Raw genomic sequence first — 16,549 nt, 5'->3', positions numbered from 1 at the left:
AGCATCTGCAAAGGTGGAGCTGGCTTTGTGCACGGGGGCATTGCAATGTTGGAACAGGTTTGGGGTTTTCCAAATTCAAGTAAACAAACAATTATTTGTTATACCGCATCCAAAGACATCCTGTACAATTGTGAGCCTCCAGCTTTGTGGTAACAGTTTGGAGAAGGACCACAACCACACAGGAAAGGTCAGGTTTCTGCCAACTTTTGGCAATAAAGTGTAGATTATATATTATATTCATAAAGTATGAAAAAATTGAGAGAATAGAAGACATGTAGTGAGAGAGCCACACTTTAGACTCACTCTGGTCTAATGGGGTGAGTATATTATCGACCAAATCTATGTAGACACCTGACCATCAAAACCAGATGTGCATCCTGAGGATTCTGTTCTGTGTGATAGTCAGGTGTCGAAAAACATTCGGCTGCATTCTGTATGTTTTGTTTTAGGGGAAGAACACTGTTCAAAAGTGTTTGTTTATTGGAATTAATTCATATTATTTTATTATGGATTATTGTCATAGATTTTGCAAGTAAAATTGGACAACTAATAAACTCTCTCTCTCTCTGTCTCTCTCTCTCTCTCTCTGTGTCTCTCTCTCTCTCTCTCTCTCTCTCTCTCTTATAAAAGTATATGTATAAAAGTATCGGCCCTATTGAGAGTAGCTTTTGGTTCTAGTCGAGCAGATTTAGTTGTCGGAACGGAAGTTGGTTTTCCCGTTTCGCTACACTCTTCATAATAATTGCTTTCACGTTCACGAGTTAACTAAAGAGCACATTTTTTCCCACACAATATTCACACAAATCTATTGCGACTTTATTTTAAAAAACAGTGTATACGTGTATGTCTAAATATGTTACATCATAGCAATGCGTTTGAAGTCACTGAGAGGGACATTTATTTTGAAAAATAGTGTAGAATAGTGACATTCCTGATTTCGTTTGACCGGTTTGTAAACTCTCGTCTGCAGTGTGTTTGAGATTAATTTTATATCGAGAGAAAATGGTTTCTTTGTCTATAAACTCGCTGAGACAGGTGATGCGGGCCATGCTGGAGTCTCCTAGATTTGACCGGGTTTTAAATAAGGTGAGTAAGAGTCTGACCTTGAAGAGACTCAATTCTAAACCAAATCCCAAACTCACACAATCAGATCAGCATTCACTTAATCTATAATAATGTATAAAGTCATGCAGCACGTGTCTCTGAAGAGTTCCCAGTGTAATAAACTTTTTTCCCCCTTGTATTTTATTTTATATATTTTTGCTTTTTTAAAGTATATGGATGTGCCTATGTTTAGGTGCAAATGCTTGAAAGGATCAGAATAGGTACATAAAAATTATATAATATAATATATAATAATATACCATACCGAGTGCAATCCTGTTTACATGCACAACACAAGTGAACACAACATGCAGCTTTTAAATGAAGGTTTTTATTATTTATAAACGCTTGATTGTAGTTGTTGCTGCTAAGGGTGGCCCAACCACTTATTGGGTTTAGGGGGCAAACACTTTTTCACACAGGGCCATGCTGTTTTGGATTTAGTTTTCCCTCAATAATAAAAAACTTCATTTAAAAACCTGCATGTTGTGTTCACTTGTGTTTTCTTTTACTGATATTTTAATTAGTTTGATGATCTGAAACATTAAAGTGTGACAAACATGCAATAGAATCAGAAGGAAGGGGGCCAACACTTTCACACCAATATATTTGTATGTGAGTGTGTGTGTGTGTGTGTGTGTGTATATATATATATATATATATATATATATATATATATATATATATATATATATATATATACACACACACACACACACACATCACTGCACATACATAAAAATCCGAGAATTATACAAACATCTACATCAAAAGTTTTGAAACACAAAACACAAGAATTGGACAGTGAATTACTGGAAGAAAGTTCTGACAGTTTTGGCTCAAATAAGTGGGAGAACAGGACCGATATGCCCACACTGCCTCACCCCCACAGTAAACACAGATCTCCAGAGAAGATTGGAGAATTATTTAAGGTGAAAGGAACCAACATTTCAACCATTTCTTAGTTCAACACCATGCAATACCATCTAGACTGCGGTTCATTGTAACCGACTACATCATATACAACAAGACAATGAGCCAAAGCGTATGACCAGACGCTGTAAGCATTATTTAGAGAGTAAAACAGTCGTCTGAAGTGATATCTATCATGAAATGACCTGCCCAGTCACCACACCTAAATCCAATTGATCTGCTTTGGGATGAACTGGATCACAAGGTCAGAAAGAAATCTCCAAGTGAAGAACAACTTCGGCAAGTTTACAAGAGGACCTTTTAAAGTATTTCATCTGAATGCCAAGTGTTTAAACTGTTATTCATGCTAAGGGAATATTCTCCAATGATAAAGAAAAAATGTTCAGGAACAGCTGTACATTTATATAAATGGTGATCCAAGTAAATCTTCATACCGTTAACTTACCATATAAACAAAAGGAACATGCAGGTGCCTCTCAAAAATCAGAAAAGACTTGGTGTTTCCAAATTATTGACAGATACTGTAGTAGTAATAATAATTATAACAGTAATACATAAAGAGCAGAAAACATTAAGCACAATTCTAAGGTTACTTAGAAAAGTGTCCTATTTCAATAATTTTTTATTAGATTAAAAGAATTCAAGTATTTGAATTCATTTCTAACATCAAAATATTCAAATGTTGTATGTATAAAGTGTTTTGTTGTTTCTTGGTTGTTGCTTTTCACTCCGTACTGTTATACAGAGAGCTTATGATCATTATGAAAACAGGTCGAATTGATTTCAGCCAGTCCGGGGAAAGTCGTGTGTCAGTTTAAAGTGGAAAAGGAGCACACTAACCAAGGAGGAACCCTGCACGGAGGAATGACCGCCACTCTGGTTGATGTGATTTCCACTGCTGCGCTCTTGTACACGGAGAGAGGAGCACCTGGAGTCAGCGTCGACATGAACATCACGTAAGTGTTTATTAACTTGGGGATGGTTGGAGAAGCTTTTGAAAGTCAGATGCAGAGTTGCTCGTCTTTCTTTTTTCATACACAGTCTAGTCTTTAGTGTCGGGCCGCTTCACACCACCATGTCGTTAATTATAATCCTATAACAGCATGCCCTGAAGATTCTATTCCTTACATAAAATAGAAATGCTGTTCATGACTGTAAAGGAACCACCCCACCATTAATCAATAAGTTGAATCCATGACACTGATTGCTGCGTGAGAACATAATGGTTGTAAGCTGTTTCCAGAACCGCATGCACTTTGTACTTGTATAAAACTAATTTTATCCAAGATCATATATTCATGATGAAGTGTGTGGAAATTCCCAGCTAACACCCCCTCCCCTCTGGTGTTGTCAGGTATATCAACGCAGCCAAGGTTGGAGAAGAGCTCTTGATAACCGCGCAGGTTTTAAAGCAAGGACGCACTATGGGATTCACGACTGTTGATTTAACAAACAAAGCGAATGGCAAACTGATCGCTCAGGGAAGACACACGAAGCACCTTGGCAGCTGATTCCTAAAACAATGCCTGTGAAATATGGATAAGTAAACGTGTGTGTGTATATATTTGTATGTAGGCATGTAATAAAACAGGAAGAGATTTTCAAAGCTCGCACTGTATTGGGATATTTTCAGCACAGCGGTAATAAATCAATAGAAAAAAAAAAAATACTGAACACTGCAATTTTTGTTTTATGATTTAAAGAGAACTGCAACGGGCATGAAAAGGTAGATTTTTATGCTTTATTACTCAACAAAGCTAGCTTATGATCATTAGTACTCGAAAGGAGGGATGAACATATGGGAGGGGGGAAAGCAAACAAAATGTAATGGTGCACTGAATTGTTCCACAATAATTATTTTGTTGTTAGGTGCATGAATTTAAGCATTAGTTACCCACTGAATATCCACCAACAGAAACAAAATCAGGTATCAGTAGCATGAATGAATAGTGCATGAACCGCTCATTGGTTTCAGAATACCCACACCCCCAAAAACAAAAAGAGCATTATAATTCAACCAACAGACCCACTTCTAATGTCCATATTCACGTCTTAACCCCCAGCAGGCATTAATCTTTCAGAAATTACAACAAAAATATGAAGGAGCTTAACATGTAATAAGCAAAGATTGACACTCAAAAAATATATATATTTCCAGCAAACCTCAGGCAGTTGAAAAGAACGAGAAGCAATGTCTACCCCAAATCAAAGTTTAACAAGTATTGTTCACATACTCAACTCAAATGAGCCTTTTCAATAAGACTACGAAGGCTGTTTAATCCCGTCTCTGATTGTCGTTGATCTTAAACTATCCTTACCCTCCCCCAAAAAAATAGAGGTCAACTATCCACTCATGACACTGATAACAGAACCAGTCCAACACAAGAGGCCCCGTATTTAAGACAACCCCCTGAAATTGGTTTGCTTTTGCTATTATTCCCCCACTAAAGAGTTCCTTCTGTGTTTGGGTGGTGTTGACAGTGCTGCTCCGAGAGAACAACCACTCAGAAACAATGTTCGTGCAAGTTCAAATAAAGGCAGACAAGTTAAGGGCGGGATAAATGAGCAAACCGAACCAAAAAAAACTGTCTGGTAGGTGGGATATAAAAAAAAAAGTACTAAAATGAACTTCAGAATGAAAATGAGTGGTTAACAAAAAAAACAAACAACGAGAGTTCCACACAAGTTCAATTCTATTAAACTGAGATGGCTATGAGGTCAACTTGCTTCAAGTGGCCTTGGAGCAGGAATTTTCTATGTCTGCTAATCTGGCATGTACGGGCGAAGGTGGTCTTCGATGTCTCCGACCCCCCAACAGGTCAGCTGATCCTGTGGCAGGTAGAGGCAGAGGCTGCACAACTTGAAAACTGTGGCCTTGGTTTTTGGAGTCTGCAAAAAAAAAAAAGAATAGAATAGAATTTTTAAAAATGAGAGCGAAAAAGGACATGAAGAATAAAAATAAATGGTACTTAAATATTTCTAGTCGTTATCAGTGTTGTAACAAAACTGACCTGCAAGTGCTGTCTGTCCAAGAAAAGAAACAAAGACTGATTTGGGTTGTTCATCACCATCCCAGCCTTGTCCTTACGGCCAAGAGCGTGCAAAAACTGCTTCTCATAGTCCCCGTGGTGAAATTCAAACTTGGCCTTTGGATAGAAATAGAATAGTAATGAAGAGAAAAACGTTCAGAACGATAACACTGATACACTTACAGATATATAGTTCAAAACTACTAGAATGTAGGAAATAATCACCTGAACAGGCCTGAAGGGTTCATGATCTGCTCCCTTCCATCTGGAGAACAGAAGACACACTATCTTCTCGATATCATTGCGGGGCCAAAGAATGAAGTCCATCTCCTGTGTGCAACCTATTACATCCTTTAGAAGGAGACCATAGGATTATTAATCGGCGTACAAGTGTACAGTGGCCAAAATGTTGCATAAGGTCATGAATATTCTGTATAGAATTTTTTTTTCAATCTTCACACCAAAAATATTGACCGGGTGGATTTCAGTGACCATAATAGCTAAATATGTTTTGCAAAAAAAAAAAAAAATTTTTTCAGAATAAACACTAAATTTCTAGTGCATGAAAATTAAAGTGATGTTTATGTGGAAAGGTTCCCACAAACTACATATCACTATGCACAATTTCTTGTTTATTTGCGAATTGTGACCAGACACTTGCATGTATGTGGCCTTTATGTTTTGGGTTCTATCCCAAACGTTCTTGTTTCTTACCCTGCGCATAGATTGGTAGCGAGGGGCGTGCAACTGCACAACATCTTTCTGAAGAAGATCCAAAGAACTTTCTAAGGAGTAGCTTGAATCCTTCACTCCTTTGAGGATATTTTCTTCATAGTTGTTAGTCATTACAGGCATCACTTCCGCTACCTCAAAAAGTGCAGCCTTCTTTTTCTGTTTGAAATGAAAGACGCGACAAATTAATGCAATGTGGGGACTCGTAGAAAACATTTCTACAATAAGTATGTTGAACAAATTACCACGATTTTTGGTTCATTATCAAATCTTTTTCTTTGCACTGATTATGATGAATTACAGTGTTGCAAATGTCTACGCAAAACAAGTGATCTTCCAGCAAATAAACATATACACACACACGTTACAGTAAGTGTCTGTATGTATTTCAGCACCTTTTCCTTAAACACGAAGGCAATGTAGATTTTGAAGTCAAACTGGTCAGCCAAGGATTCTCGTTTCTTCCGCAGCTGGGCACGGAGTCGGTTTCGGGTTTGATTTCGTCGAGAGTTTGGGTCTCCCATTGTTTAATAGTAAAAAGACTTGTATCTTTTAAATCACCTTATTCGCTTTCAAGACTTTCAAGGCTTGCAAAGAGCAGGCTACACTGTTCAGATTACGGTGTTGTAACAGGAACAAACAGAAAAGAAAAGATCTGGCACTAACTGCAAACGCCTAATAAAAGCCTAATTGAGAAAAAAAAAAAAACCCTTTCCAATTGAAATCAAGTCATTTTTTTTAGAGCGATGTTATTTCGCACAGCCAGGGAGACGGCGTTAACAATTTTAAAGCGGAATAATCACATCGTGTTTTGGGCTAAATTAAAAAAGGGGAAAAAAGAAGGCGAATTTGCACAAATAGGAAAAGCAGTGAGATGATATGCTCGAGAAATCTCAACCTCGCTTTTCAGAGCTGACGAGAACTGAACTGAAATCCATGTCTAGACTAAGTTTTTGGAAGAACAACAACAACAAAAAAACTAAAAGTATAGCCTCTCTTTTTTTTTTTTTGCTTTCACACCCTGAAGCTGCACAAGCTTATTCTATCACCCCAAAAAAAAACAACAAATCCTTTCTAGATCTGACTACTGTGGATGTTGGAGTCTCTTCCACGACAGATGTGATTGGTTTTTCATATTGATGTATTACAACTCTCAGTAACGCACAGCTGAATGACGGGGAAGGAAGCCGACCAGGGCAGAGAAACGGAGATGCCTGAAAGAGTTGGCACCAGGTGCAAGAACAAGGTGCAGACCGCTCGACATGATGGGCTTCATGGCCACAAACGTGACCCAGGCCTTGTTGTTGTTGTTGTGGCCTCGCTGTCGTAGTTCACCATCCTCTCAGGCTTTTGTGGCCGCTTAGCTACCGAAACCTTACCAGCACTACCACACACCACGCTCAGGAAACCTTCAGCTACATGTCAGACTAATGATAATTCCTCCAGGACAGCTTACTAGCTAACTAACTCACTAGTCTTGACGGTAAGACAGTTACATTTTCTCCCCGGGTTCCACTTCAGGGGCTAGTTATGCTAGCAGGGAAGGGAAGTGCGTGGCGTGTCTAGTTCACGTCTAGCTACACTTTCAGGAACTACCGGAACGCGAGTCTCATGGTGTGCAAAGGCTTGAAACTCGGAACCTTGTACGCGTTTTGAACCCCCCTATCAAACAGCACTTTAATCGTAAAAAATAAACTCTTCGTGTGCAAAATTAAACGCTTAGTTGGTGCCTTAGCTCGCTTTCCCCCCCCTCAGTCGTCAAAACCAACCGACCAAAAAACCTCTCGTGCCATGTCAAGATAAAGTGACAAACCAGTTCAGATTCTCCCTTCTTTCGGCTAACAAGCGGCTAGATTTGCTTCGAGGTGGACCCATCATTACTAAATAAGAGGTGTTAAAATGTCTTTCGAGCGCTTCTCCGACACCTCGGCCTCGATCCCCTCTGCGTGTGTGTCTGAAGAACAACAAGCCGTCACACTGAACAAACAACTCAAAATGGCCGACCATCGACCAACCAGCAGGGCTGAGCTTAAAGGGTTGCCAGATCCCTATCAAAGAAACCCGTCTGTCTACCGGGTAAGAAAATATACAGTATAATTCTGAATCAGAATGCTTTATTGATCCTATAGGGAAATTTAAGTAAATATATATTACAAAACAAGAAAATTGTAATTAATAAATATATATTAAGTTATATTACTTAGAGAATGTTGATTGAGAAGTACAGAGAAGGTCAGAAGGAGTTAGATTAGTGGTTTTAGAGAAAAAGTAGGACAGGGTGCCGAGAGAGGAGTTGTGGTATTGTATGAGGAAGTCAGTTGTGTCAGAGAAGTATGTAAGTGTGGTACAGGAAGTGACAGCAGTGACGTGTGCAGTAGGAATGACAGATTGGTTCCAGGTGCAAATTGATCAAGGATCGGCTCTGAGGCCTAACTTGTTTGCAGTGGTGATGGACAAGTTGATGGACGAGGTCAGACAGGAGTCTCCGTGGACTATGATGTTTGTGGATGATATTGTGATTTGTGGTAAGAGTAGGAAGCAAGTTGAGAAGAACCTGGAAAGGTGGAGTTACGTGCTGGAGAGAAGGGAAAAGTCAGTAGGAGTAAGACAGGGTACATGTGTGTGAATGAGAGGGAGGGCAGTAGAGTGGTGCAGTTGCAGGGAGAAGAGGTGGAGAAGGTGGAGGAGTTCAGGTACCGTTTATAGGACTGTGGTGAGATCTGCGATGTTGTATGGTTTAAAGACAGTGGCAGTGACTAAAAGACAGGAGGTGGAGCTGGAGGTAGCAGAGCTGAAGATGTTGAGGTTTTCGTTGGGAGTGACGACGATGTACAGGATTAGAAAAGAGTGTATTAGAGGGACATCGCATGTAGGACGTTTTGGAGACAAGGTTAGAGAGGCGAGATTGAGATGGTTTGGACATGTGCAGAGGAGGGACATGGGGTATATCAGTAGGAGAATGCTGAGGATGGAGCCACCAGGAAGGAGGAAAAGAGAAAGGCCAAGGAGGAGGTTCATGGATGTGGTCAAGGAAGACATGAAGGTAGTGGTATGTGAAAGAGGCAGATGTAGAGGACAGAGGGGTATGGAGACGGATGATCCACTGTGGCGACCCCTAATGGGAGCAGCCGAAAGATGATGAAGATACTTTAATATGTAAATCAATACTAATCCCAGAAGTTTTGTCTGAATTGCTTTTGTCTACCAATAAGTTCAAGGATGTATATTTTAAAATATTTATTCTCTGCTATGCTACCAAGCTTTATTTTAAAAAGTGCGTTGTCTCTTTTTTGTCTTGATAATATTTTAACCTATATTTTTCTTAAAACAAACGTTTGAAAAAGTTTAGTGTGCTAAGACATATTTCTGTGTTTTGTTTTTTGGTTTTTTTGGGGGGGGTAAATCCCACCTGCACACTTTCACCTATCTCCAGCAACACCAAAGCAATTTGGACTATGTCACTGTGTCATCTGTTTGTGAAATATTGTTTGTTGTTTCATAGGTAACTCTAATTTATATTATACCCCTGTTTATGTTGTGCATGTCTTCTGTCATTCGACATCACCTAACCGGGATTTCTTCTACATAGCACACAATCTGGCAACCTTTTTGAGACATCACGTGTTAAACTGTATGGGCTGGTGTTATTGAGGCTGGTTGTTGTTCCCCACTTGAACTTTGTAACAGAACAAAATCCATTTTGCATGTTTGCAAATTTTCATAACGCATTTTTTTGGGTTAGAGAACACATGTATGCGTGTAAATCCAGGTATCCCGGATCCTGAGACTGTATATTCCTGTATTTTTTTTTTTTATATGTGCAGGCCATGAAAATAAAACATGATTATAGGTCCACGTTTTTATAATGTCATATATAGATTTGAAGTCCATTTCCCACCTCCGACTTTCATTCTGAATCATAACTACAGCAAACAAGTCGCATCACTTCAGTCAATCGAACTCAGAAAGAAAGACTCACTTTGCGCATGTCCCAAAGTCACGTGACCAGACCCAGCGCTGCTACTTAAGCTTGTGGCGCGCGCGCTTATCTGTGTTTGGAAGAGAAGTGAACGTGTTGGGAAAATTAATACAAACCCCAAAAGTGTTACTTCCGTCCTATAATTTATTAGTTTTATCATTATTTTCACTTTTCAGGTGCGGTTTTTCTCGACAGGTTTGTGGAATCTTATTTTACAATGTTTTGTTTCGAGTTATAAAAGTCCTAAAACTGTTGCTTGTAATTTGTGGCGCAAACGACCATGTTTTTTTATTTTCTTGGGTCGTTTATTTGCTCTTTTATTTAACAGTAAAAAAAAATTAACTTTTTGTAAAATTGTCTCTTTTTTTTGATAAGCTAAAGACTTTTGCGTGTTTTTTCTGGTTTTGTTTGTTTAGCTAGGTTTTGGCGCCTGTGTAGGTTGTAGCTTGTTCGCTTGCTAGTCGTGTTTCTCCTAAAGGGCATCAACCACAACAATCATTTTGCTGAGGTTCAGTCAGAGAAAGAACCCAAACTAAGTAGATAATAAGCTTTAGGTAAGGCTTGAAAAGTACCTCTACCACTAGTAATCTAGTTAGTCTGTTTTCTTTCTCTAACCGATTCTCACCAAGATGGTGGTGTGGTGGAAATCCTTTCCTAGAACAACCTACTAGATATCTTCTGCATAGTTAGTTTTCTTTCTCTGATTTGTCAAATGGATGTGGTGGAGATTCTTTCCAAGCCCTACTAATATCTAATGGGTTGGGCTAGTACAGGCTCTCCACCATCATTTTGGTGAAATCCTTTACTGGTCCAACCTACTTTCTTCTTGGTCTGATTTGTCTCTGACTGATGCTCTGTAATCAGAATAGTGTGATGCTGGATATCCTTTACAAGACCAACCCACCAGTTCTAATCTATTAACTTGTGTCTCTTTGTAACTCTTTAACAATTAGTTGTGGTTTTTCTACTAGATATTTTCTAGTTAGTTGCACTGCTCAGATTCTCACCCAATGGTGTATGGGTGCAGATGTTAACTAGACCAACATATTTGTTATTCTAGTTAGTTGCCATGCTTTAACTTAATATTTACAAAGAAAGATTTGTCTTTTTATACCTGGGGTTTGCAGCCTGGGCCACTTCTACTGTGCAGTGAATTTTCTGGTTAATTTGTACAGAATGAATATTTGCTTGTGTGAATCTTCTGCTTGCTGTTTGTTCCTGTGATTTCTTTTTTTTTTTTTTTTTTTTTTTTTATATATATAACTTGTAACACCTTTAAAATGGGTATCTGTAGAAGTTGCTGTTGGGTTAATACTGGTTATACTGGTTCATAAGCTTTAGATGAATCCTTTCCACCTACCCACTACATTAGACTTATAAATATCTGTTTAACCAGGGCTTTAGATGGCTAAATTCTTTCTGTATTGGGATTTGAGTGGTGGAATGGAGACTGCATACATTCAGTAACACACAGTATTTTAGGTACTTTTTTTTTAATAAATTTTGTTTTTCCCCCATAGATACCCGAAGACATGAGTTCTGTCCGAAAAATGAAGCAGGTGGAGAACCCTCGTGAAAATGTAAAGGTATGTAAAGGTTTTTTTTGTTTTGTTTGTATCTAATTGTTTTATAAATAGCTGTAAATATGGTTTAATGAACATTGTTTTCTACATGTACATTGTGTTTGTGTGTATGTAATATAATATTACATTACACATACACGTGGTACACGTGTTTGTGTACCGTATTTTTTGGACTATAAGCCGCTACTTTTTTCCCCCACGTATTAAACCCCGCAGCTTATTTATGAATTTTTCCTGGGTTTTTCCTGGTTTCACAAACTTCAAGCCAAAAACTGAACCCCATAACATTAGACCAATTAAATTTCTGCACGGAAATGAAAAAACGCACCTCACCTGTGTTCTGAGCTGCACTGCATCGGAAGAAAAAACTTTTTTTTTTTTTTTTTTTAAACGCACGACGATGCCAAAAGAGAAACTCTTGGTAGGCTACTGTTTAGATACAAGCCGTTGTAACGCGTTGAGTCTGGGTGAAGGGAGAGCTCGCTAACTCCAGTTGCAACAGAAATCATATCACAGACAGGTTTCCAAAACTCGTGCTTTTTTTTTTATTTTTTGGCCACAGCGTTACGGGTTAGTCAAAAACTTAGAAATGAGCATCAGAAAATAATAAGGGCATATTCCTCAGTCTTGCACACATGCAGTAATAGTGGAAAAATGCGGCAGCAGGCTATTCCCAAAATGCCGCTCTGCTCTCAGAGGAGCCACAACATATTTCACCGTGTAACAGACACTGTCTTTCGTTAAAGCCTGTGTAAAGTTCATTAGTTTCAGTGTAGACACCTGCATCTTATAGACAGGTGCGGCATATTTATGTTCAAAATAAAAAATCTTGGTCAAATTCAGCTTATATATGGGTGCGCTTTATAGTCCGGAAATTATGGTATATATTAATTTGGAAATTATTTAAGATATTTTAAAAATACTTTGTTAAAAACTATATTATATACAGAGTTGCTTTTAGTATTGTTTCCTGGACACACTAATAAAATGAACATTGTAGGATTAAAAAAAAAAAATGTATTGTGCATGTTTTGCACATGATGTAAAGGGGAGACTGTAGCAAACCTCTTGAAGAAAACTGAGGTTATAGATTATTTTAAGCTTGAACCAAGGTGGAGAAGAAATTGACCCAGTCTGTGTATTCAGAATTGCCCAACCCTAATGAGTTGACCTTTTTAGTCTGTCCTGTGCTTTAAAATTGGGAGTGCCTCACATTAGGTTGTGTAATTTATGTACAAGTTTTGGTTTTAAATGAACCCTGCTCTCTCGAGTTGAATTAATCATTGCCCACATGGGCACAAGTCACTAATATGCACTGGTGTTGCTCCTCTTGCCACTATGTTTCAGGGTAGAAACATTAACTAACCCCTAACTCGTAGTTGGCAGTAATGAGTTCTCTCAAGCAAGTTCCCACAGTAATTTGTTCATGCAGTAAGGTAATGTGTAAGGACCAATGGCTGACTGTGGGAATTTGAGGTGTCTTGCCTCGTGTAGCCGACAGTCCTGCCTCTTTCCCACGCTAGCGAGGCATGCATACACAGTGCTGCTTGGCTACCGTGCTTGCTTACGTCTCACAATGACTGTTAACAAGAGTGTAAGTGGAGATGGAGTGGGAATGTTTTGGTATGCAGTAAGTGAACTATAGTTTGTCAGTTCAGTTTATTTGTTGATCACCTGATCTCTTAGAATGTTGATGCTAACATGATGCCATCTCTGAAGCTCCATATTTATTTTCTTTGTCTTGCAGAATTTTTTCGTGGCACAAACATCAGGCGAATCTTCCAGGAGAAGAACGCTTCAGGTCCTCCAGCCATCTGCTGTAAATAAACCTCTTGGGAAGATATTTGAGGTACCTTGCATCAGCTATGTTGAATGAAGTGCTATGTTGAAATTGATTAGACCGCTAACCTGTTTCAAAATGTAATTTTTTTATTTTTTATTTTTTGTTAAGACTGGGAAATCTGTTCCTAAGAGGAAGCTGTGGTGTGCTGACCAAGTGAAAGGCTCAAAGAGAGTTAAAGCTGAGGTGGCAGTGAAGCATGCAGATGCAGAAAACGAAAACCAAACTGAAGGAATCTCACAGGAAGCTTATGAGCTGATGGTCAAAGGTGATTCAAGATGTTTATGCTTTTAGTCACCTCAGCTTCTCATGTTTTCCAAACACTTGTATAGTGGAAATATTAAATATGGTGTCATTCTTAAACCCGTCCAAAGGTCTATTGTGTAGCCTGGGAGATCTGGGCAAAGATAATGACCAGTTGTTATTTTTTCCCCTCAGAAACCCCTACGGCATCTTACTGGAAGGAGTTGGCAGAGGAGCGGCGGAAAGCCCTTTTCAACGTTCTCCAAGAGAATGAGAAGGTTTGATTTTAGCACCTAGCCCTGTTTTACATGAAATTCTTTCCGCACCGATAAGTCATCATAACATCGGTTTTGTTCTCAGGCTTGATGTATTGAGTACTGATGCAGTTCCTTTTAAAGGTTTTTACCATACCTTGTTTACTGTAATATTACCCGAAATGGAAATGCAAAAACCGGCCTCGCAAGATGTATTAAACAGGAGCATGCTCCGGTTAACTGCTTTTGTATGCGTAATTTCTGGCTGTCGTCTCTTATTGAACATGAATTCCCGGTGGTTTGTGATTGTAAATGTTTGCTCTATTGGCTTTTCATGAGCAAACCCTGCTGAACAGTTACAAATCTTTGTATTTATTAACCTAACCTATAAACTATTAAGAGATGGTGTGTATACAGTGAAGATGGGGATCTTGTTTATCCACACTCGAATTTCATAAATGGCAAATGTTTCCCCAAACAGCTTCACAAGGAAATAGAAGCCAAAGATGAGCAGATTGCTAAGCTGCAAAGTGAAAATGATGAACTACAGGAGCTAGCGCAGCATGTCCAACACATGGCTGATATGATTGAGGTAAGGCTTTTGTCGCTCATTATGATTCATGTAGATCTAGTCGTATTCCGGATACTAAATTTATTCATTTGGTGACAGCGGTTAACTGGTAAAAGTCCAGACAGCTTGGAAGACCTGCGAGAAATTGCCTTTGATGCAGAAGATGAAAATCCCGAGAGTGAAAATGAAGAATCTGGAAGTGATCTGGAGGATGAGACTGAGAATGCAGGGGTTGAGACTGAAACAGAAGATAATGTTGCTTCAGAAGATTCATCAAAGTAGCCTGGAAAGATTTCCATGGACAATTTGGGACTCTGGCATTTGATCTGTTATGTTTTAATTTGTGATTTTTCTCAAGTGACGTGCAATTTATTTTTTTTTAATTAGAGGTTTTATTTAATCTTTGTTACTGCAAGGAATTTTACATTTGATGGTTGTGAGCATGTTATCTGTACATATGTAAAACTTGACATGTATGTGAATAAACACCCATATTTTACATTTTCTTTTGGCAAACTTGATGCTATACTTTGGGTCTTACTTTGGCAGGCAATTTAAACACGACTTGCTGCATTTTCAAGTGAAGTAATTCAGACTTATTTTTTATTTTATTTTTTTCCTTTTTGGGGTGTCTTAACATTGCTATCCGTTCTTAGAATAACTTATGTTTGCTATGAGTCTTCCTCAACACAGTCAAGATCACCATTAGGTCTGTAGTCAATCTGCCTTTAGCAGTGAGTGGCTTCTCAACATTTGACTGTTACTATTTAGCTGAGATGTAATTTTTTTTTTTTTTCTCTTTTCACCTTCAGTTTCCATAAATGGAAAAAGTACAAAAGGTCATAACTTAAACATTAAACTGGCACTACTGATTATGCTCCATGAGGAAACAAATGCTCACAAACTGAAGTTGGTGTAGCTGTTGTGCTACAAGCTTATGGTCACACCCTGGTCTTGTTTGGGAAGAATGTGAATTTAATAATCTATAAGTAAAGTGCGTTTAAGACATGCATGAAATTTGTAGAAATAACCTTTTATTTGGTGGGGAGGGGGTTTGATTTGACACCACCACTAGTTCTTGTTCCCTATTTGGGAAGAAATGCAGCTTGATGTAGGGTGTGGTGTTTTTTTTTTTTTTTTTTTTTTTTAAATTATAAAAAAAACAAGCAGTTAATTCAAACCTTTGCAGACATGGTAAACTTGCCCAAACTCGGATTTTGTAGGGTCAAATTACAAAATTAGCACAAAATTAGTCCTGATAATTTCATATGTAGGTTGACATTAAATTAAGGAGAAACAGCTGTGTAGGAGGCTGAAAACTGGGTAAGGAACAGCCTAACTGCTAAGGCAGAGGTGTTGGAAGTCACTGGTTATACACCATGGTAAAATACGAGGTAGTTATGCTCCATCAGCAAGGTCTCTTCAGGGCAAAGATTTTAAAGACTGGGGTTTCAAGATGTGCTCTTCAAGCTATTTTGAAGAAGCACAAAGAAATGGGCGATGCTGAGGACCATAGATGCAGTAGTCAGCAAAAGAAATTTAATGCACCAGAAGAAACATGCTTCCCTTTGACATATGTCCAGCAGTGCCATCAGCAAAGACTTGGCAGAAACCAGTGAGACCTATCTTCATGGAAGTATTGCTGCCAAAAAGCCATGCTTCTGGTGTGGAAACAAGACTAAGCAACTCAACTATGAAAAAATGCCAACAGGTGCGCTGTAGTCAAGATTTGAAATATTTGGCTGGCAAAAGTACACACATCCTTTACTTAAGTAGAAGTACAGATACTCATGTTTTAAAATACTCGGGTAAAAGTTGAAGTACTGATTAAACCTTTTTACTCAAGTGAAAGTAAAGAAGTCTTGGCTCTCACATGTACTTAAGTAAAAAGTAATTACTTCTACCTGTTTTAGCTGTTAACTGGACCTCACATCATATTAGAGATAGATAGATAGATAGATAGATAGATGTCAGGGTCCCCACGAGGATGAGTTTGAGAGTTTGATTCCTGGTTGCTGTGTTAGTAAATAAAACTTCTGGACCTTTCTGTGTTGGATTAATTTCTTGATTTCCTGGTCTTTAATGAAAGATAACCCCACCAAAAAAAAAAGGCACTTCTGTGGTAGCTCAGTGGGTTAAGGGTTGTGCCTGAACATGGTCCTTAATATAGTCCACGCTGGTGATAAGGTTTCAAAGCCAGTCCTACATGCCTTCTTTCTTACTGCGCTGACATGAAACAAAGTATGAACCCTCCAAAAAGCACACATGCTTTTCAGCAGTG

General features: G+C 38.5%; 3 protein-coding genes across 3 annotated transcripts; 2 read left to right on the top strand and 1 right to left on the bottom strand.

Annotated features, from left to right (window-relative positions):
• The first annotated feature begins 763 nt into the window (after nt 1-763).
• Nucleotides 764-3,643, top strand: acot13 (acyl-CoA thioesterase 13). The gene is made up of 3 exons (XM_046835229.1): nt 764-1,086; nt 2,809-2,993; nt 3,392-3,643. The coding sequence occupies exons 1-3, from the start codon at nt 1,003-1,005 to the stop codon at nt 3,546-3,548; spliced, it is 426 nt and encodes a 141-aa protein (XP_046691185.1). The 5' UTR covers nt 764-1,002; the 3' UTR covers nt 3,549-3,643.
• Nucleotides 3,644-3,764: 121 nt separating this feature from the next.
• c22h6orf62 (chromosome 22 C6orf62 homolog) lies at nt 3,765-7,795 on the bottom strand. The gene is made up of 5 exons (XM_046835227.1): nt 6,194-7,795; nt 5,781-5,957; nt 5,292-5,417; nt 5,049-5,183; nt 3,765-4,926 (listed from the first exon to the last, which is right to left on the bottom strand). Exons 1-5 carry the CDS (start codon nt 6,320-6,322, stop codon nt 4,801-4,803), a joined length of 693 nt encoding a protein of 230 aa, XP_046691183.1. The 5' UTR covers nt 6,323-7,795; the 3' UTR covers nt 3,765-4,800.
• A 2,021-nt stretch (nt 7,796-9,816) lies between these two features.
• Nucleotides 9,817-14,784, top strand: gmnn (geminin DNA replication inhibitor). Its single transcript, XM_046834278.1, has 7 exons — nt 9,817-9,972; nt 11,298-11,363; nt 13,108-13,209; nt 13,312-13,468; nt 13,639-13,721; nt 14,179-14,289; nt 14,368-14,784. Exons 2-7 carry the CDS (start codon nt 11,310-11,312, stop codon nt 14,548-14,550), a joined length of 690 nt encoding a protein of 229 aa, XP_046690234.1. The 5' UTR covers nt 9,817-9,972; nt 11,298-11,309; the 3' UTR covers nt 14,551-14,784.
• The last annotated feature ends 1,765 nt before the right edge of the window (nt 14,785-16,549 follow it).

This window comes from Silurus meridionalis, chromosome 22, assembly GCF_014805685.1.
Source record: "Silurus meridionalis isolate SWU-2019-XX chromosome 22, ASM1480568v1, whole genome shotgun sequence".
NCBI lineage: Eukaryota > Metazoa > Chordata > Actinopteri > Siluriformes > Siluridae > Silurus > Silurus meridionalis.
This window is presented reverse-complemented; position numbering and strand designations above follow the sequence as displayed.